General features: G+C 46.6%; 1 protein-coding gene across 1 annotated transcript; it reads left to right on the forward strand.

Annotated features, from left to right (window-relative positions):
• Positions 1-1,679: 1,679 nt before the first annotated feature.
• Positions 1,680-15,368, forward strand: LOC137544746 (protein kinase C theta type-like). Its single transcript, XM_068265837.1, has 5 exons — positions 1,680-2,007; positions 5,880-6,089; positions 11,042-11,130; positions 12,374-12,639; positions 14,705-15,368. Exons 1-5 carry the CDS (start codon positions 1,680-1,682, stop codon positions 15,366-15,368), a joined length of 1,557 nt encoding a protein of 518 aa, XP_068121938.1.
• The last annotated feature ends 7,025 nt before the right edge of the window (positions 15,369-22,393 follow it).

Raw genomic sequence — 22,393 nt, forward strand, 5'->3', positions numbered from 1 at the left:
CTACCCACGTTGCGTTACATGTAACGCTGCACGTTGTAGTGAAAGTGCAGCATGCTGTGCGTTCTAGCGGCTTTAGCCGCGGTAGACTGTTTGCACATGCTCAGTGGGGGGCGGAGAGGAGGCGGGGAGATGCTGCTACAGTAGTCGCGCACATGGCTACTTAATATGCACTGCACTGGCGACCGCTGATTGGCCGGCAGGACCACGTGATGCGGAGTGTCTCGCTCCGCATCACGTGGTCCCTCCGGCCAATCAGCACCACTCTAGGAGACCTTATGCGGATAGAGCCGCCTAACGCGGCTCACTCTACCGTCCTCTCCCGCACACCATGCGTTGCGTTAGGGGCACGTTATGCGACCTTAACGTAGCACCTAACGCAACGTCTTAGTGTGTAAGTAGCCTAAAAGTGTGTACCAGGCTTTAGTGAATTGAAACCAACGTAGAGGTAAAAAAAAAACAACCTTATCATAGAGTTTAAACAATGGTTAAATCACTTAGGTTGCCGCCTCCATTCTGATGAGGCCGCCGCCTACCGTTTTGCTGCTCTCTGGGTAGGAACACACTAGGAAGAAACACTAGCATTGCGTAAAACAATAGCGTTAACGCGTATAATGTATGTCAATGGGCCACATGAAAAACCTCATTAATTTGTGTTCTACAATGTGCCTTTTTGTAATGCAGAACTTTCTGCATATTTTTCCAAAATGCATCTAAAACGCACATAACCTCAATTGTGACGCAGAGGTATAGCTTTTTATTGTATTTTTATTGCGTTTTTAATGTGTTTTTTTTTTTCTTTAAACCAAGTTTGATAATGTGTTTCTGCTTCCTTTGAACTTCCTAGTGATGAGCCAGAGAGGACACTGAAAAGGTGTTTTTATACTGACCACAATGTGCGTTTTAGATGCGTTTTGGAAAAATATGCAGAAAGTTACTCTAGCGTTTTACGCAATGCTAGCGTTTCTGCCTAGTGTATTCCAACCCAGAGAGCAGCATAAGGGAAGGCGGTGGCCTCATCAGAAGGGAGGCTGCAACCTAAGTGAGATAACTCTTGTTTACACTCCATGGTAAGCTGCATATTGACCGCTACATTGGTTTCAGCTCACCAAAGCCCGGTACACACTTTCAGTTATGACTGACCAACCACTGACTAATTTTACCTGAAAAATAAATAAAATAAGCCAGTCTCCACACCCAACTGTACACTATTTTAGCAGTTTGACTTAGCAACTGCCATTAAGGAAATGCTTATGGAAAATAAATAATACCCTGCGAATCTCACACGAGGACTAGTTCAAAAGCTGTCGGTTCTGACAGATTTTACCTGCTTTATTTTTTTTGCTGTAGTGGTCCTATAATTTATGTTCTGCATGTACACATTCATGGTTCCACATTCTAGGCCTATTATTTTTTATCTATTTGTTCACATATTTAACATAAAATCTGATGGAAAGTGCTAGAAGGTCCCATCTGCTGCCACCACGCCCCCTCTTGTGATGTCATAATAGAGCCTGTATACCTCTGGTGATGTCAGGGAAGTGATGTCATAATGGCAGCCTGTGTATATAAACAGGTGTTGAGCACTCAGAGGCTCACTTTTGTCTCCATTTGCTCAAGTGAAGACAATTGCTTTTGCTCTCGAGCGATTTACTCATTAGTGAGATTATCATTAGTGAATTATGTTGCGCTGCTGTAAAAGGCGACGCAAACTGAACCTCAGGCTTGAGGTTCAGCAGCCTTCAGCACAGCCTGCGACTGCTACCCCAGGGCCCACACCACCGGCTAGGAGGAGCAGAGCCCACGCAGCTGTGCGTTCCATCAGGGCTTTCTTGGGCAGACTTTTCCGCTGCTGTAGACCTGCCCCTTCTACCGGGCGTTCTTCAGGAGCACAGGAATATCTGATATCGGATGATTTCGGTCATGTGGAGGAGGGAGTAGCTGGGAACCCAGCGCCGGAATATCAGATATCGGTTATTTCACCTTACGTGGTGGAAGCGGAAGAAGCTGGTAAGTACTACATCATTATATGTTATTACACATCCCAAATATATAGGTTAATATTGAGGAATCTATAGCAATAAGTGAACAGCAGGCAGACCAATAATAAGTGATGATTTTTAAATTTTTCTCAATGATTTAATGAGAAAATGTAATAAGCTGTCTTTCTCACAGTATTGAAGCCAGACTCCCCAAACTTGACACAGTCAGTCAGTGGGTGACTGGGGTTAAAATTTAGAAAAAGTGGGAGGAGCCTAAAACAGTTCACCAAATTTAAGCCTTTCATTTTAAATAGGAAATTTTAAACTGAAGCCATTCTTAGACTGCTAATGGTCGGGTCCTCATACGACACAGTCATAGGGTGCTGATTATCGCGCGCAAAGTCCCGCGTGCAAAAATGTGCGCGCACAAACGCGCACGTGCGCGCACAAAGTCCCATAGGGCTTAATGGGCACTGCGCGCGAAGTGCGGTGCGGTGCGTGCGTGCGTGCCTATGCGCTTGCGTGCGCAACACGTTGCGCGCGGAAGATTCGCGCGAGTTTCTTCTTATCATGCCTAAACTGAGTTTAGGCGTGATAAAGGGCTTTTCACTGGCGTGCAAACAATTTGCACCGCTTTGTGAATCAGGCCCTTAGACTGCTAATGGTCGGGTCCTCATACGACGCAGTCGATCATAGGGTGACTGAGATCACAACTGGACATAATCAGATTGCAGGGAAGAACGAGGGGTGGGAGCTGGGCACCCGGCAGTAATGAGGGTGAGCAACGCCTGCTCCAATGTAGCATATGCAGGTCCTCACTTCTATGGCCGCAACATGACATGCACAGTGACGTGCTACCAGTGGAGAGAAAGGAAGAAAGTTCCCAATGTTACATGAAACCAAAAAGATACAGAGACTGGGCACCGTCCTGTTACTGCATTTATTCACTGTCCGCAGCCAAATGACATATAGTATTTGAATATAAGCATCAAACCTGTCAGCAGTCTTGCATCAAAAAATCATCGATACCTCCAGTGAGGCCTGTGGGAAGGTGTGGTGACCAGGGGGTGATGGATGTGCACAACAGCCGTTTCGCGCTCTGTAGCGCTTGCTCACGTGCGTATCCGGGCCATCGATGATTTTTTGATGCAAGACTGCTGACAGGTTTGATGCTTATATTCAAATACTATATGTCATTTGGCTGCGGACAGTGAATAAATGCAGTAACAGGACGGTGCCTAGTCTCTGTATCTTTTTGGTTTCATAATCAGATTGCACCAATCAAATTGCCTAGTCCAGTCTGATTGGTCCAATTGTGCAATGTGATTGGTCTGATCTGATTGGACTAATTGTGCAATCTGATTGGTCCAACAGTGCAATTTAATTGATTCTGATTAGTGCAATCATGCAATGTGATTGGTTTAAATTAATTGGTCTAACCTTGCAATGTGATTGGTCCAATCTGACTGGTTATATCATGCAGTCCGATTGGTCCAATCTGATTAGAACAATCATGCAGTGTGATTAGTATAATCTTAAGGTGCCTATTAATGGTACAGTTTTTTTCAACAGATGCACTTTTCCAACACACTTTGTATAATCACAATGTTCAGAAAATTGCACAGTGTGGCGCAAATTGATGTGAAACCATTCTTTGGTGGATTGGACCAGAAAATGTAATCGATCTGAAAGTTGGATTTTATGATCACATCTGAAGAGAGAAAATACCCTTAATGAACAATCGATAATTAACTTCTGATAACTTGTGGTCATAAAAATGCTTCAAAAGATCTGATGAAAAAAAATTCCGTTAATGGGCACCTTTAGACCAATGTGATTGGTCCAATCAGATTGATTTAATCATGCTATGTGATTGGTCCAATCTGATTGGTTCAATCAATTTCACAAATAATGAACTCATCCCAGAGTTAGCAGGGGCACACTCCGGCTGTAAAGGCGAAAGTGTCAGAAGATGCAGGCTGGGAACGCACTAGGCGTTGCGTGAAAGCTTGCGTTTTGCTGCAAATGCGTTTCTGCATTTTTTGTCATAGTGAAGTGTATTTTGAGTGCATTTGCGGTTCGCAGATGCATTTTACACTTGTATTTTGCTTGCGTTTTACTGCGTTTGTGTTTCCCACATGTGAGTCACAAGTGCATTTTTGTGCATTTTGTTTGCGTGCTGAGCTTCCCTGACATCAGGTGCTGAGCTTCCCTGACATCACCAGAGGTATACAGGCTGCTATTATGACATCACCAGAGGGGCGTGGTAGAAGCAGATGGGACCTTCCGGCACTTTCTATACTGGCCACATTCCCAAAAAATGCATAAAATGCATATCAAAACACAAACAAAATGCACAAAAATGCACTTGTGACCTTCCGGCACTTTCCGTCAGATTTTCTGTTATATGTGAACAAATTGATAAACAAATAATTGGCCTAGAATTTGGAACCATGACTTTGTACACGTAGAAAACAAATTAAATGACCTCTACAGCAAACAAATAAAGCAGGTATAATCTGTCAGAACCGACTGCTTTTGAACCAGTCCTCATGTGGGATTCGCAGGGTATTATTTATTTTCCAAAAGCATTTCCTTAATGGCAGTTGCTAAGTCTAACTGCCAAAATAATGTACAGTTCAGTATGGAGACTGGCTTAGAGTTTTTTTGGTAAAATTAGTCAGCGATTGGCCAATCATAATTGGAAGTGTGTACCGGGCTTTAGTGAATTGAAAGCAATGTAGAGGTCAATAAGAACCTTATCATGGAGTGTAAACAAGGGTTAAATCACTTTGGTTGCCGCCTCCATTCTGATGAGGCCTCCTCCTCCCATTATGCTGCTATCAAATTTCAGCCATTCATTTAAATAGGAAATTTTAAACTGAAGCCATTCTTAGAATGCTAATGGTAGGGTCCTCAAACTTGGCACAGTCGGTCACAGGGTTACTTGGTCACAACTGGACGAAATGAGATTGTACCAATCAAATTGCCCAAAAAAAGATTGGATCATTAATGGCCACAATTCAGGTGACTGGTCCAGTCTGATTGGTCCAATTGTGCAATGTGATTGGTCTGATCTGATTGGACCAATTGTGCAATCTGATTGGTCCAACAGGGCAATCTGATAGGCTCGATCTTATTGGTGCAACCATGCAATGTGATTGGTTTAAATTGCTTGGTCTAACCTTGCAATGTGATTGATCCAATCTGACTGGTCAAACCATGCAATCCGATTGGTCCAATCATGCAATGTAATTAGTCAAAGCTTAAATTGCCCATTAATGGTACAATTTTTGTTATCGGATACGATCTTTTTTTCGACACACTTTTTCTGATCAAAATGTACAGAAAACTATAGTCTGGGGTGAAAATTGATGTGAAACGATTGTTTGGTCAATTACAACAGAATATGTAATCGATCTGAAAGTTGGATTTTATGATGGTATCTGAAGAGAGAAAATGCCCTTATTGAACAATCGATAATTAACTTCCGAATACTTGTGGTCATAAAGTGCATCTGCTGAAAAAATTGTTCAATCAATTTCACAAAAAAATACATTTTCCCGGAGTTAGCAGGGGCACACTGCTGCTGTAAAGGCGGAAGTGTCAGAGGATGCAGGCTGGGTTCACACTAGGCGGTGTGTGAAAGCTTGTACCTGTATTACTGAGCATACCTAACTATAGCCCATAATCGCATGATCATGTATCTTGCAGCGTTTGTTTGAATAACTTTGTTGTATGTTGTATAACCTTTTTACATCTGTCATTCTTGTATCATTATATATACTTATTGTCCAGTGCGGCGTAATATATTGGCGCTTTAAAAAATCAAAACCTAATAATAAAAGTTGCATTTTGCTGAATGTTAGGCTAATCATTTTTTTATCTTTGTGTTCACAGGTGATTCTGGTCATGTGGTGGAGGTAGTAGCTGGGGATCCAGCGCCAGGATACCAGTTGTCGGATGCTTCACCTCGTGTGCATCTGGTGGAGGAGAATGAAGAAGCTGATGTTTCTGGTTATGTGGTGGAGGAAGTAGCTGGGACTCCAGCGCCAGGAAATCAGCTGTCTGATGCTTCACCTCATGTGGATGTGGAGGAGGAAGAAGCTGGTAAGTACTACATCATTATTGGTTATTACACATCTCAAATATATAGGTTAACTTTCCTAGCGGAACGCAGTTTATGAGGCTGCGTCCGCGGGAGGGATTTTTAGAAAAAAATCTTGTTTTAAACTTGGTAGCTAGCACTAGGCTAGCTACCTGTGTCCCCCAAGTCTCCCGGCACCTATCTGCTCCCCCAGACCGCCGCGGGCAACACTCACCCGTCTGCGATCCCGTGAGAGCCGCAGATTCCCAATTAGCGTCACTCGTCGCTATGGCAACGATCGGACGTGACGTCATGACGTCATGCGCAGTCCCGATCCTCCCCATAGCAAAGCCTGGAGCTGATCGGGAGGCTGCGCCATCGCAGGATCCCTGGGGGGTATGTATTGCGGCGGGGATCGGGGGGGAGAGTGGAGGCACTTGGGGGGCACAGGTAGCTAGCCAAGTGCTAGCTGAAGACTATGTAACAAATTTCATTGAAAAAAACTCTCCCGGGGCCATGCGATCCCCTGCAGTGGCTAGCCCGACACTGTGTCGGGCTTATCCCCAGGGAGGTTAATACTGAGGAATCTATAGCAATGAGTGTACAGCAGGCACACCATTAATGAGTGCTGAGTCGTTGCTATTATCAAGGCGCATTACATTATGTTTCTACACTTTCCAATGCAGCTATAGTTGTTCCCTTTGCTCCCCACACCCCAGATAGTGTTGTCCCCCAGGCCCATGAGCCAGCTGATTGCCCCTCCCAAGGTATCCCCTCTTAGCTAATAGTGGTTATCCAGTGCCCTGCATTGATGCAGAATGGCAGCATTGCACTCACCTTTCCAGTAGCCAGGCACCCTCCTGTGTCCTTCTGTCACCATCCCCTAACACTGGAGGCTGTTCTCTCTGAGCCGGCAGCATGCTATGTGAGTATGTACACGCTGCCGGGTCACCAGGGCCGGCCTTAGGTTTGACAGCGCCCTGAGCGTAACCAGATTTTGGTGCCCCCATTCATCCTACACACACGCACGCACACACACATACACACACTTTTATCCTGAGTTATCTTCTATGAGATAATTTTCATTTTCACTTTAAAATAACTTTTTAAGATTTCAGTTAAAACGCGCTAAGTGTGAAAGGAGCCATAGGAAAACATGGGACTTACTTTGAAAATCAGTTTTCTTTCAGTTTTAACTGAGAGCAACTGATTAAGTGTAAAAGGGTCCTAAGGGGGGATCTGCCTATATATACACTAAATGGGGGATCTGCCTACATATACAAGACTAGTAGCCTATATACACTAAGGGGGGATCTATTATAGGCAGATATAGGCTACTAGTCTTGTAGGCAGATCCCCCCTTAGTGTACGGGTAGCACGGTGGCGTAGTGGTTAGCTCTCTCGTCTTGCAGCACTGGGTCCCTGGTTCAATTCCCAGCCAGGGCACTATCTGCAAGGCGTTTGTATATTCTCCCCGTGTCTGCGTAGGTTTCCTCTGTGCACTCCGGTTTCCTCCCACAGCCCAAAAACATACAGATAAGTTAATTGGCTTCCCCCTAAAAAATTGTCCCTAGACTATGATACATGCACTACACATTACATACATACACATATGACTATGCTAGGGACTAGATCAGTGTTTCTCAACATTTTATTGGTATGTACCCCTTTTATAACCCTGTACTCACCAAGTACCCCCTAGCATAGTAAACATGATCACAAGTACCCCTTGACAAATATATATTTAATCGTAGTACATGATAATTGGTTCTAAACAATATATATACATACACTATGCTTAGGCTACCAGATCTATATCATATATATATATATATATATATATATATATATGTCCTGGGGATGGGGAGCGGAGCCTTACTTTTACTGGTGGTGTGGGGTCTGTCCAGTCATTTGGGGAGATGGCCAGCCCGAATCTCAAGGGACAGTCACACCCAGTCACCCACTGCCACACAGCCAGGTCAGGGCAGGGTGGCTGACACTGTGTACCGCACGCTTCCAACCTCCTCCTGTCACGGGGCCAGCAGCGCGGGGCGGAGCCTCTCATACTGCCTCCAAGAGGCTGCAGCAGTTGTTGCTGGTCTTCTCCCCCATCACCCCCAGCGGCACCAGAGGGCGGAGCCAGAGAGGAAGACAGTTGCGCTCCGCTGCGCAGCCAAGCTGGAGCCCGCAGCCGCTGCCAGTGAGCATTAATTAACAATATGCGGCCGAGTGACAGGAGAGCGGCACGGCGCCACCCCCTGGAAGCCGGCGGCCGGCGCCCTGAGCGGTCGCTCTGGTCGCACAGGCCAAAGGCTGGCCCTGCGGGTCACATAGGACAGGCGCCAGTGTTCGGGGATGGTGATGGCAGAACATAGGAAGGGGGCGTATTGGCTGGAAAGGTGAGTGTGCTCCACTGTAATACTGCATCAATACAGGACCCCGAGGGAGCGGGCACTATTATCTTGGGGATAGACCTGGAGGGGGACATCAGCCTGCTCTAGGGCCCTGAGCATGAGCAATTGCCTAGTTCGCCACTCTAGAAGCACCGCCCCTGTGCCCAGTAAAGAGTGTTATTTCCTTGAGACAACAGCAATTTGATTGGTCCAATCTGATTTGCTCAATCATGCAATTTGATTGGTCAAATTTACCTATGTCTTTCTTTTTCCTACAGGAGAGATCATAGACAATATGTGGATGCTCTGATGATATGATAGATTTGTAGGACTTTTGATTGGCAAGTCACAGCCACATTGATCACATCTCACTTCTGTTTCTTTTGCATAATAAAAAGTGATACAGGATCAAAAGGATCCTGACCAGCTAATCAAAAGGTTCCTGCACTGTGATCACATGACCAGCCCATCACATTTCTCCATGATCTCTCCTTTGGGGGAAATTCTAGGGTAGAAGGTTCATCACTATTTCACAGAGTCCACATGCGGGAGAATGCTGGCTGACATATAGAGGAGTAGAGATAAGTGTGAGAAGGTCCCGGCAGGAAAGATGTGGATGAGCACAAGCAGATCTCTCACTACCTATTAATCTCAGCGAGACATCTGCCAGTGTAGGGTTACCTTTACAACCATGTATAGGCTTTGATTATGTATACACAGGGCCGGCCTTAGGTTTCACAGCGCCCTGAGCAGAACCAGATTTTGGTGCCCCCCCCCCCCCAAATTCATCCTCTTCGCGTGTGAGCGCACCACACACATACACTAATGGGGGGGGGGGGGGATCTGCTGCCTAAATACACTAAAAGGGGATCTGCGACTGTAAGACTAGTAGCCTAAGCCTATATACACTAAAGGGGGATCTGCCTACAGTAAAGGTTAGATAGGTAGCTGCCCCCAGTATAGATTAGATAGGTAGCTGCCCCCCCCCCAGTATAGGTTAGATAGGTAGCTGCCCCCAGTATAGCTTAGATAGGTAGCTGCTGCCCCCAGTATAGATTAGATAGGTAGCTGCTGCCCCCAGTATAGATTAGATAGGTAGCTGCTGCCCCCAGTATAGATTAGATAGGTAGCTGCTGCCCCAGTATAGATTAGATAGGTAGCTGCTGCCCCAGTATAGATTAGATAGGTAGCTGCCCCCCCCCCAGTATAGATTAGATAGGTAGCTGCCCCCCCCCCAGTATAGGTTAGATAGGTAGCTGCCCCCCCCCCCCCAGTATAGGTTAGGTAGGTAGGTTCCCTCAGTATAGTATAGATAGGTAGCTGCCCCCAGTATAGGTTAGATAGGTAGCTGCCCCCAGTATAGGTTAGATAGGTAGCTGCCCCCAGTATAGGTTAGATAGGTAGCTGCCCCCAGTATAGATTAGATAAGTAGCTGCCCCCAGCATAGGTTAGATAGGTAGCTGCCCCCAGCATAGGTTAGATAGGTAGCTGCCCCCAGTATAGATTAGATAGGTAGGTGCCCCCAGTATAGGTTAGATAGGTAGCTGCCCCCAGTATAAGTTAGATAGGTAGCTGCCCCTCCAGTATAGGTTAGATAGGTAGGTGCCCCCAGTATAGGTTAGATAGGTAGGTGCCCCCAGTATAGATTAGATAGGTAGCTGCCCCCCCCCCCCCCCCAGTATAGGTTAGATAGGTAGGTGCCCCCAGTATAGATTAGATAGGTAGCTGCCCCCCCCCCCCCGTATAGGTTAGATAGGTAGGTGCCCCCAGTATAGATTAGATAGTTAGCTGCCCCCCCCAGTATAGGTTAGATAGGTAGGTGCCCCCAGTATAGATTAGATAGGTAGCTGCCTGCCCCCCAGTATAGATTAGATAGGTAGCTGCCCCCCCAGTACAGGCTAGATAGGTAGGTGCCCCCAGTATAGATTAGGTAGGTAGGTAGGTGCTCCCCTCCCCTCATACTGGAGGGGGAGCCGCGGGGAGGGCAGCCCGACCTCTCCCTCCCTTCCTCTCCGGGCCACCCTCCGTGCTCCCCCCTCCGATGCTGCTGCAGACTGCAGAGAGAACAACTCACCTCCCTGGTTCCGATCGCCGGCGCCTCTCACGGTGTATCACTTGCCGCTGGTCTCCTCTTGTACATTGACACTGATACACAGTAAACTTCCTGTTAAGCAGGAAGTTTATTGTGCATCAGTGACAATGTACAAGAGGAGACCAGCGGCAAGTGAGAGGCGCCGGCGATCGGAACCAGGGAGGTGAGTTGTTCTCACTGCTGGCTGCAGTCTGCACTCTGCAGGGGGGAGCACGGAGAGCGCCCGGAGAGGAGGGAGGGAGAGGACGGGCTGCTCTCCCCGCGGCTCCCCCCTCCATCACGGTGGCCGCACGGGGGGGGGGGGGGGGGCGGAGCGAGACGGACACAGCCAGCTACATGCGGCCAGGCGGCAGGAGCGCCCCCTGGAAGCCGGCGCCCTGAGCGATCGCACAGGTCGCTCAGGTCAAAGGCCGGCCCTGTGTATACGCTTTGGTTTATAGGAAATCTCAGTAGATGATGATATTAATGTGATTTTTCTTTCTCTTCCAAGGCCCGAGTGGAATCCAGACCATCAGGACGCCACTGACTGTGGACAGCTTCAAGTTCCATCAATTTCTCGGACATGGGGCATTTGGCAAGGTAAGTAATTAGATAGATTTCCCTAGGGGCGGGGTCAGACCAGATATGGCTTTAGATAGCCATCTTTATTGGTCTCAGTGGAACTAGATATAGACAGGTAGCAACTCTGGCCTGCAGCATTTTTGCATTGTAGTGGCTGGATAGTGTAATGGTCAGAGATGCTCAAATCCGAATTCGGGTGAGACCCGGATAGTTGCTGTGCGGATTTCACCCAGTTACCTGTGCAGGCTGAACGGGGGGGGGGGGGGGGGTCAAGCTTACCTATCCTCTTCGGTCCATCCCTCTGCGCCTCCCACGATGCGTTCCACACTCGTCACGTGAGTATAAACACTTCCTCCTTCAACCCGAAGGAGGAAAGGAGGAAGTGTTTGTAATCACATGACCGCCGCGTGGAACGCATCGTGTGAGGCGCCGAGGAACAGACCTAAGAAGACGTCAGATAGGTAAGCTTGACCCCCCTGCCCAGCCCACACAGGTCACATGATGAAATCCGAATAGTAACTATCCGGGTTTCACCCAAATTCGAATTTGAGTATCTTTGGTAATGGTTAAAGAGACTCTGTAACAAAATGTTCAGCCTTATTTCTTCTATCCTATAAGTTCCTATACCTGTTCTAATGTGGTTTGTCTTACTGCAGCCTTTCCTAGTTGCACAGTGGCTGTATTATCTCTGTTATATAATCTAATCTTCTTTCCTTTGACGGCTTTGCCGGGCTCAGGCAGGAATGTGCTGCTCTGCTGTTATAGGCAGAAGCTATACACACCCTCTACACACCCCCTGCAGGCTCCGTGTGAGTCACAGACTGAGCTCCTCTGAGCCTATAACATGCTGTTAGCAGCCATGTCTTTTGTTTGTAAACACTGCCTAAAACTGGCAATTACAAGCCAGGATTGCAGGGAGTGGCAGAAACAGCACAGAGGGGCCCAGGAGAACATAATGAATAGAATGGAATGCTTTTTATTGTAAGAATTTTAAAGTACAGATTCTCTTTAAGGGCTCTGCCTCTGACACAGGAGACCAGGGTTCGAATCTCGGCGCTGCCTGTTCAGTAAGCTGCACATATTCAGTAGGAGACCTTAGTCAAGTCTCCCTAACATTGCTACTGCCTATAGAGCGCGTCCTAGTGGCTGCAGCTCTGCCGCTTTGAGTCCGCCAGGAGAAAAGCACGATATAAATATTCTGTGTTTGTTATTGGTCCATCTTAACTATCGAATACTAAATATTCTCCTCTGTCTCTTCCAGGTTTACCTTGCTTCCCATCGAGCCAGTGACCAACAGCTGGCCATCAAGATGGTCAGGAAAAGAGCATTCCTGAAGAAAGACCCCGAGGTCATCTTTAGGGAGAGTCAGGCCTTGAAGACCCTTAAGAAGGGTCCCTTCATCACCCAGCTCTATGGTACATTCCAGTCGGAGGATTACCTCTACTTTGCCATGGAGTACCTGAGCGGGGGAGACCTGTGTAAACTTATAGATGATGCTGATGTTCCCTTTGACATTACAACCCTAAGGTAAGATTACATACCTCCGAACTTTTTGAGATGAGAAAGAGGGACACTTAAGCCACGCCCCTGCCACACCCCTGATCACACCCCGGCACACCCCTAGCCACACATACCATAAAGATTTTATAAGACAAATATGTTTTATAACTCAAACGACACTGGTCCTTTCAATCCTGGTTCATTTTTCTTCATATTAACACTTGAAAACTAGAAATACATCAATTTAAAGGATGAGAATACAGTTTAGAGTCAATTTCAGTAGAGAAATACCCATATTTATATAGAAAGAGGGACAAAGTCCTGAAAGAGGGACACGTGAGGAGGAAAGAGAGACAGAAGGGCAGGGCTCCCAAAGAGGGACAGTTGGGAGCCATGAGATGACTCTGCTGTTTTATAAAGCTAACAACTGCCCCTCAAGCCCCTGTAACCAGGCCCGGATTTGTGTCACAGGAGCTTATAGTCACAAATGTCTTGGCATCCTAGACTCCACCCTCCTTGAGCCTACAAATCACTGCCGAACCACACCACAAGTGTGCTGGCTGTCCCAGCTGTCACTTCTCCCTTACTTCCCTTGCCCGCCATGGGTAGCTACAGGTGCCCCTTAGTATTAGGTAGCCAGAAGTACCCTCAATATTAAGTTGCATAGGGAAGGAGAGAGGGAGGCAGCTAGAGCAGCCTTTCTATCATCAGGCGCCTGTAGGCATGTGCCTACAGTGCTTTATGGTAAATCCAGCCCTGCCTGTAACCCCTGTGACCTGGGGGTCCCACCTCCCCATCCCCAATATGCAGAGCAGCGCAGGGAGCAGAGTATGTTACCTGTTCTTGTGTCACTCAGCTGCCCTCCTCACATCAGCTGTGCATGATGCTGCATACCTGTCACATGACATGTAAGAGGAGCCAGTAGCCATGTGGAGGTGTGCAGCACACAGAGCCCACCCACTGTGGGGAGGATATCAGAGCAACATGGTGCTGCAAGCAGGGAGCATACACTTCTTCCTGCACTGCTCTGCATACTAGTGTGTGTGGGGGGGAGGGGGGTTATCTGCTAGTCCCCCTGTTACAACTATTCCATCTTGTAAATTACCCTTATTAGAAAAGGTTCTGGTAAAATGCTTTATTTACATCACATCAATGTGAGGAAGTCATTTTACACACTGAAATTTGTATTAGATCTTTAGAATGAGTCAGGCTGGGTGCACACATAACATAACGTGAAAAGGCTGCATTTTATGCCATGTTTTCATTTTAAGTTGTGTGCATTTTTTGTGTGTTTTTGCTGCGTTTGCGTTTTTTAACCGTTTTGTGTGCGGTTTTAATGCGTTTGCGGTTTGCATATACAAAACGCATGTGAGATTTGTATGCGTTTTTTATGGGTTTTAATATTTACATTTATGCAAATCACTAGGAAGACAACAGGAAGCGGAAATAATCAGATATCTTTATTTTTTTTAAAAAAAACGCATCAAAAACGCATACAAAACTTAAAGGGGAACTGAAGTAAGAGGTATACAGAGGCTGCCATATTTATTTTCTTATAATCAATACCAGATGCCTGGCAGCCCTGCTGGTCTATTTCTCTGCAGTAGTATCTGAATAACACCAGAAACAAGCATGCAGCTAGTCTTGTCAGATCTGACATTAATGTCAGAAACACCTGATCTGCTGCATGCTTGTTCAGGGGCTATGGCTAATAGTATTAGAGGCAGAGGATCAGCAGGAGGGCGTGGCAACTGGCATTGCTTAGATGGAAATAAATATGGCAGCCTCCATATCCCTCTCACTTCAGTTGTCCTTTAATATATTGCGTTTCCATTGACTTTCATTATGTGCTTTTTTGATGCGTTCATGCATTATATGCAACAAAACTAGCGATTATAAAAACGCTAAAGTACAAACACACACCCATGCCTTTTTTATGCTGCCCATGGAGTAACATTGGTGCATAAAACACAGCGGTTTGCAATGGTAGCATTTCTGCTATGTGTGCACCTAGCCCCATGGATACATCTTTCTGCTTTATTTGTGTATTGAACATGTGATGCTAATAATGATTTTATTTCTCTTCCATCAGACTATTTGCTGCACAGATGGTCATCGGCCTGGAGTACATCCACTCCAAGGGTATAATCCACCGAGACATCAAGCCGGAAAACATCCTTCTGGACGGAGTCGGGAAAATAAAGATCGCTGACTTCGGTCTGGCAGCACAAAATGTCTTTGGAAATGCCATGACTAAAGGATGTAAGGGGACCTTGTTCTATATGGCCCCGGAGGTGTTCCTAGAGATGGACTACAACCACACAGTAGATTACTTCTCTATGGGAATCGTGCTCTTTATCATGGCGTCCTTCAGGTACCCATTCCTGAAGAATGAGGAGGATAGGTTTGATTTTGACCTCAGATCCTCCATTTGCTGCACATCTCCAGACTATACAGCGGAGATGGACATCATGCTGAAAGACTTCTTGAAGAAGCTACTGTGCAAGAGCCAGATAAGGCGTGAAAAACTGGTGAAAAACCTGAGGGAAGAGCCGCTCTTCATCCAGATAGACTGGAAGGACGTGGAGTCCGGAGAGGCACGGCCCCCATTCCATGTGGAACCACCACAGGAAAAACCGAGAGACACACTGACTGTGTTTGAGATCACCTATTCTGAGGCAAAGAGGAAGCCCAGATTGCGAGCTGAGCAGCAACAGCTCTTTAAGTCGTTCTCGTTTGCCAGTGAGGGGTGGTGAGTTGTGTGGAAGACCTGCCACCTTCCAACAACATCAGCCGTCTACTCACTTGGACAACAACATCAGCATCATCATACATCATATTTATAATAAAAAAAAAAAATGTCGGTTTGTCTGTATGTATTAATGTTCTGAGATTGTAAATTAACGTACATAAGGTAAAATTTAGCAACAACAAACGGAAGGGCAGCCCCCACCAACAAGAAGTAGCAGACACGCTTGTGGTCCTTCATCTCTTTATCCAAAGAGGAATGGAGTACTAATGTTATAGAAGGGATCCAGCACTTTCTGAAAATTAAGAACCTACTTTTATTTGGAAAGTGTATAGTTGTAGACATAGCCCCTGATGATATGCTATGCAATGAAATGCATAGGGCAGAGCCAGAAGAGTGACGTCACTGGTGGAGAAGTGTAGGAGCGAATGAGCTGCGTCCAACATCTCAGCGTGCTAGCATACCTTGCTGGTTTAACGTTTTGACTGACAGCAGGGATTAAGGCAGCAGATGGTTATAGAGCGGCCACTCGGGAACTGGGCCTACCTGTACCTTTTTTGTAAGCCTATGAGACGCTTGCCAAACTTGTTGTAAAGTTTTTATTGAGGACTTTTTTAATTTTATAATAAACGATCTGCACAATTGGAAGCGGTTTCCCCCTTTTCCCCCTTTCCCTTCCTTCTTTTTAATTCACATGTGGATGTACATGGTGGTGATCTGAACTGGGAAAACGAGGATATATGGAGAAATAAAGCAGCTTGCCAGAGAGGTGACTTGGGGGGGGGGGGCGGGGCATAAACCCCGGGTGCGTGATGTGGTCGGTCAGACCAGAGGATCTGGTGAGTTATACCCTGAAGGGGGGCCTGCATTGTGTTGTGCATAGACAGATTGAAGAGTCCAAGAGCGCAAACCATGAATATGTATAGTTGTAGACAGACAAAAAGGCTGAAGGCTGAGGCCACCCTCGGGCACTTTTTGCCTGCGATTTGCGCTTTGGTGATTTGTTGGTGACTAGCAGGAATAATCCTATAGGATTACTCACATTGCTCTGATTACGGCACGTTTGCAATTTCTGACGATCCCAAACCTGCTGAATGTAGCATTTTCCCCGGCGATTGTCTTGTGATTCTCATTCACTAGAAGGAGAAGTGCAAAAACGCAATCGCCAAAAAAAGTGCAATTGCTAGGCAGGCTAGGAAGTTCGCCAAAAGATACTAGTAGGGGAAAGAAACATCAATACGTTGAAAAGTGAGATGTTAATTTATATACTACAGTATATAAGTATAAATATCTATATATATAATAGAGTGCATGCGTGCGCGTATGTTTTCTGCTTTCAACAAGACTTTGTATGCAGATTTCTTGCTGCCTGGGAGGATATGCTCTGGGGGTCTCGCGTACCCCCTACACACCTGGGCAGAACCACAAACAGCCAACCACATGGCACATTTGGTCACTTAGTGACTGAGGTCAAAAATTCTTGGAAAGCGGGCGGAACATAAAACAGCCAATCAATTTGAGCAATTCATTTTCAATTCTTAGGCTGTTAGTCGCAGAGGTCTTAAACTTGTCACACTTGGTCACCAATCAAAATTCACCTATTGATTTTCAAGGGAAATATTTAAACTGGTGCAATTCTTACACTGCTAATAGCAGAGGCCTCAAAACTCAAAAACGTTAGTCATTGGGGTTGATTGGGGGGGGGGGGGGGGGGGGCTGGGGGGAGACTGGGGTTCAAATTCACTAAAAGAGGGGGGAACCACAAATAGCCAATCAGATTTTTTTTGCTCAATAAACTGCTTCCATTCACACATTTTTGATGCCAGCAATTCGGAAGCTCACAAACTTAGTAATTAAGTGACTGTGTGTCAAGGTTACAAAAAGTCGGCGGAGTCAAAATCCCAAATTTTTTACTGGGAAAATGTACACTGCAGCCTTACACTGTTAATGACAGGGTTCTTAAAATTCTGACATTTTCAAGGGGAATATTTAAATTGTTGCCATTCTTACATTGTTAATAGCAGAGGCCTCAGACCTGGTACAGTCGGTCAGTGGGTGACTGAGGTTAAAATCCAGAAAAGGGGGTGGAGCCACAAACAGCCAATTAGATTTCTTTGCTGGATAAACTAAATTCATTCACACATTTTTGATGCCAGGAACCTGAAAGCTCAGAAACTTGGTCATTGAGTGACTGTGTGTCCAGGTTACAAAAAAGTGGACAGAGCAACAAGAAAACTTTTCCTGGGAAAATATAAACTGCAGCCATTCTTACACTGCTAATGGCAGGGTTCTCAAACTTTGCACGGTTGGTCACTGGGTGACTGGGATTAATATTCAAGAAAGTGGGTGGAGCCTACAACAGCCAATCAAAATTCACCTATTTAATTTCAAGGGGAATATTTAAATTGCTGCCAATCTTACAGTGTTAATAGCAGACCTCCTCCGCACACCTTACATTAATCCCCCCTCACATTGGGAGGACTACAAGTACAATCCAGCCCGGCCATCCTATCCAGGAGGATCAGCACGGAGCTACTTGTGCAGATCACGGAGTATCCTGTGGACCTAAGGAGGGACTCTGCGGAGGAAGATTACATCCACAGCCTGCCTCCCCGGCTGTTAGAGGGCTGAAAGCCATATCACTGACCAACCCATGCGGGCGAGTCAGCCACTCTTAGAGGTGAGAACACTCCACAGAGAGGCCTTTTTATTATGTCATATTGAAATGGAGTGCGCTCTCCCCTATTTGCCTTTTCCCCTCCCTGTTCCCGTCTATAGAGATGTTTATATAACCTCAGTGAGAGGCCACTACAGAGCAGCACCGCCCATCCATCCTTGTACCCCTTTATACCGGATTTACATTACCAAATCCACATCACTCCCCCTATAATAATAGGAGTAATATATGCCCTTCAGTATAGAGGATCATTTTCCTCAAAATACATTGCTGATAAGTATGAGAGGATCCACTGTGACAACTGGACAATTGGGGAATGCAAAGACCATCAAAAGCCAAGCTCATGTGATCCTTACAGCCAGTAGAGGTTATTGATTAGCATTACATTACTGCTTAAAGGGAACCAGAGACAAAACACCCTCATGTATTTTACCATACAGTATATATCAGTGGGAACATTAGAGAAAACACCTACCCTGCTCTCTGTTTCATTCTGCACTGCTTAGCTTGCTTCTAATCAGCCCTGATAAAATCCCTGACTGAGCATTCAGATTGGCTTTGCTCAGGAATCATTATAGCTGACTCTGTCTTTTATTACACACACACACACGCACGCGCACACACACACATACTGTACACACACACACACACACACACGCACACACACACAGATACACACACACACACACACAAACACACACGCACGCACACACACGCACGCACGCACGCACGCACACACACACACAGATACACACACACACACACACACACAAACACACGCACGCACACACACGCACGCACACACACACAAACACACACACACATATACACACACACACACGCACACACACACACACACACACACACACACACTGTACATACACACACACACACACACACACACACACACACTGTACACACACACACACACACACACACACACACACACACACACACACACACACACACACACACACACACACACACACACACACACACACACACACACACTGTACATACACACACACACACACACACACACACACACACACCACACACACACACACACACACACACACACACACACATATACACACACACACACACACGCACACACACACACACACACACACACACACACACACACACACACACACACACACACACACACACACACACACACACACACACACACACTGTACATACACACACACACACACACACCCACACACACCCACACACACACACACACACACACACACACACAGATATACACACACACACACACACACACACACTGTACACACACACGCGCACACACGCACACACACACACACACGCACACACACAGACATAATCTCCTTGACTGCCATGTGATGGGGGAAAGGAGGTTGGACTCACCTACACACAAACACACACAATATTACACAGAAGCTGCAACAACCCCCACCCCCAAAATTTCAGTTTGCAAATCCTTGCTACCTGCATATCCAGAGAGCGAGCCTGCTCTAGCCCCACCCTCTCAGGCTCAAGCCCGTCCTCAGCAGAGTTCCTCCCACAGCAGGAAGCCAGGTAGTCTCCCCAATGCGGCACCGGCTTCCTTCAACGTTGCCTAGCAACGCTAATAACAGCACATGGGCCCTTGTCTGTCATCTATTCAATGACAGTATGGGCTGCAGTGTGTAACACGGAGGACACCGCTGTCGGGACTGCCCATACTACTGCTTTCACACATCTCTCTCCCCTCGTTCCCAGGCAGCAGAGACTGCGCTGTGCACCACCCCCGATCCCTATGCACGCAGCTCCTAGCCTATTGCTACGCCACTGTATCTGTAAATGTGCATGTTGTCCAGCAGGGGACTGCATGGTGTCAGATCTATTAACGCAGACACAAAAACACATTAGATGTGAAGGAGCCCATTGAGTAACTCAGGCTGTCAGGTCTCATGCGTCCGCATGTTTGAATTACATAGAACCGACAGTATCACACATAGTGGTTTATTCCCAGAATATATCTCAAGAATTACCTCTGCTTATCTGTCTTGGCTTAAAGGGGCACTATCGCGAAAAATTTAAAATGCGTGTAAACACATACAAATAAGAAGTATGTTTCTTGCAGAGTAAAATTAGCCATAAATTACTTTTCTCCCATGTTGCTGTCACTTACAGTAGGTAGTAGAAATCTGACAAAACCGACAGGTTTTCAACTAGCCCATCTCCTCAAAAGGGATCCTCAGGGTTTTGTTTACAGTGGGATGCGAAAGTTTGGGCAACCTTGTTAATCATCATGATTTTCCTGTATAAATCGTTGGTTGTTACAATAATGAAAATGTCAGTTAAATATACCATATAGGAGACACACACAGTAATATTTGAGAAGTGAAATGAAGTTTATTGGATTTACAGAAAGTGCGCAATAATTGTTTAAATAAAATTAGGCAGGTGCATACATTTGGGCACTGTTGTCATTTTATTGATTCCAAACCCATTAGAATGAATTATTGGAACTCAAATTGGCTTGGTAAGCTCAGTGACCCCTGACCTACATACACAGGCAGTGCAGTTTCTAAGCTAAAATGCACCCAGGGCGAGGGTGTAAAAATTGCACCCCCCCCCCCCCCGGAGCAAGGTATGGGTGCCCGCAGTATAGGTTAGCCAGGTCTAGTTTCACTTAGTATAGGTCCCCCCAGTATAGGAAGCCAAGAATAGGTACCCCAGTATAGGTAGCCAGGCATAGGTGAGCCAGTATAGTTGCCCCCGCTATAGGTTAGCCAGGTAGGTGCCTCCAGTATAGGTAGCCAGTATAGTTGCCCCCAGTATAGGTTAGATAGGCAGGCGCCCCCGGTATAAGTTAGATAGGTAGGTACCCCAGTACAGGTTAGCTAGGTGGGTGCCTCTAATATAGGTAGCCAGAATAGTTGCCCCCAGCATAGGTTAGATAGGTAGGTGCCCCCAGTATAAGTCATTTAGGTAGGTGTCTCCAATATAGGTAGCCAGTATAGTTGTCACCTGTATAGGCTAGCTAGGTAGGTAGGTGCCCCCAATACAGGTTAGATAAGTGCCCCCAGTATAGGTTAGATAAGTAGCTGCCCCCCCAGTATAGGTAAGATAGGTAGCTGCCCCCCAGTATAGGTTAGATAGGTAGGTTCCCCTCAGTATACGTTAGAAAGGTAGGTGCCCCCCAGTTTAGGTTAGATAGGTAGCTGCCCCCAGTGTAGGTTAGATAGGTAGCTGCCCCCCAGTGTAGGTTAGATTAGGTAGGTGCCCCCCAGTATAGGTTAGATAGGTAGTTGCCCCCCAGTGTAGGTTAGATTAGGTAAGTGCCCCCCAGTATAGGTTAGATTAGGTAGCTGCCCCCCAGCGTAGGTTAGATTAGGTAGGTGCCCCCCAGGATAGGTAGCTGCCCCCCAGTGTTGGTTAGATAGGTAGCTGCCCCCCAGTGTAGGTTAGATTAGGTAGGTGCCCCTCAGTATAGGTTAGATAGGTAGCTGCACCCCAGTGTAGGTTAGATTAGGTAGCTGCCCCCCAGCGTAGGTTAGATTAGGTAGGTGCCCCCCAGGATAGGTTAGATAGGTAGCTGCCCCCCAGCGTAGGTTAGATTAGGTAGGTGCCCCCCAGGATAGGTTAGATAGGTAGCTGCCCCCCAGGATAGGTTAGATAGGTAGCTGCCCCCCAGGATAGGTTAGATTAGGTAGGTGCCCCCAGGATAGGTTAGATAGGTAGCTGCCCCCCAGTGTAGGTTAGATTAGGTAGGTGCCCCCCAGGATAGGTTAGATAGGTAGCTGCCCCCCAGGATAGGTTAGATAGGTAGCTGCCCCCCAGCGTAGGTTAGATTAGGTAGGTGCCCCCCAGGATAGGTTAGATAGGTAGCTGCCCCCCAGCATAGGTTAGATTAGGTAGGTGCCCCCCAGGATAGGTTAGATAGGTAGCTGCCCCCCAGCGTAGGTTAGATTAGGTAGGTGCCCCCCAGGATAGGTTAGATAGGTAGCTGCGCCCCAGGATAGGTTAGATAGGTAGCTGCCCCCCAGCGTAGGTTAGATTAGGTAGGTGCCCCCCAGGATAGGTTAGATAGGTAGCTGCCCCCCAGCGTAGGTTAGATTAGGTAGGTGCCCCCCAGGATAGGTTAGATAGGTAGCTGCCCCCCAGCGTAGGTTAGATTAGGTAGGTGCCCCCCAGGATAGGTTAGATAGGTGGCAGATGTGTCAAAACATTGGGTCTTCCCATGGATCTAAAATCTCCAAACCTTATTGGGTTGAGGGTGACGGGTCAGGGAGGCTTAGATTAGAAGACACTAGTAGGAAGCATTCAAGGAAGCTTAGTGTGAGATGAGGGCTAGTTCACACTTGGAGTTCGAC

This window comes from Hyperolius riggenbachi, chromosome 2 (genome assembly GCF_040937935.1).
Source record: "Hyperolius riggenbachi isolate aHypRig1 chromosome 2, aHypRig1.pri, whole genome shotgun sequence".
In the NCBI taxonomy this organism is placed as follows: domain Eukaryota; kingdom Metazoa; phylum Chordata; class Amphibia; order Anura; family Hyperoliidae; genus Hyperolius; species Hyperolius riggenbachi.

What these genes read in the sequence shown, in the direction of transcription:
- LOC137544746 (XM_068265837.1), top strand. Translation starts at nt 1,680, where the DNA reads ATGTTGCGCTGCTGTAAAAGGCGACGCAAACTGAACCTCAGGCTTGAG. An exon ending in TGTGGAGGAGGAAGAAGCTG is followed by an intron (nt 6,090 to 11,041) that starts GTAAGTACTACA and finishes TTCTCTTCCAAG; the next exon opens with GCCCGAGTGGAATCCAGACC. An exon ending in TTTGACATTACAACCCTAAG is followed by an intron (nt 12,640 to 14,704) that starts GTAAGATTACAT and finishes CTCTTCCATCAG; the next exon opens with ACTATTTGCTGCACAGATGG.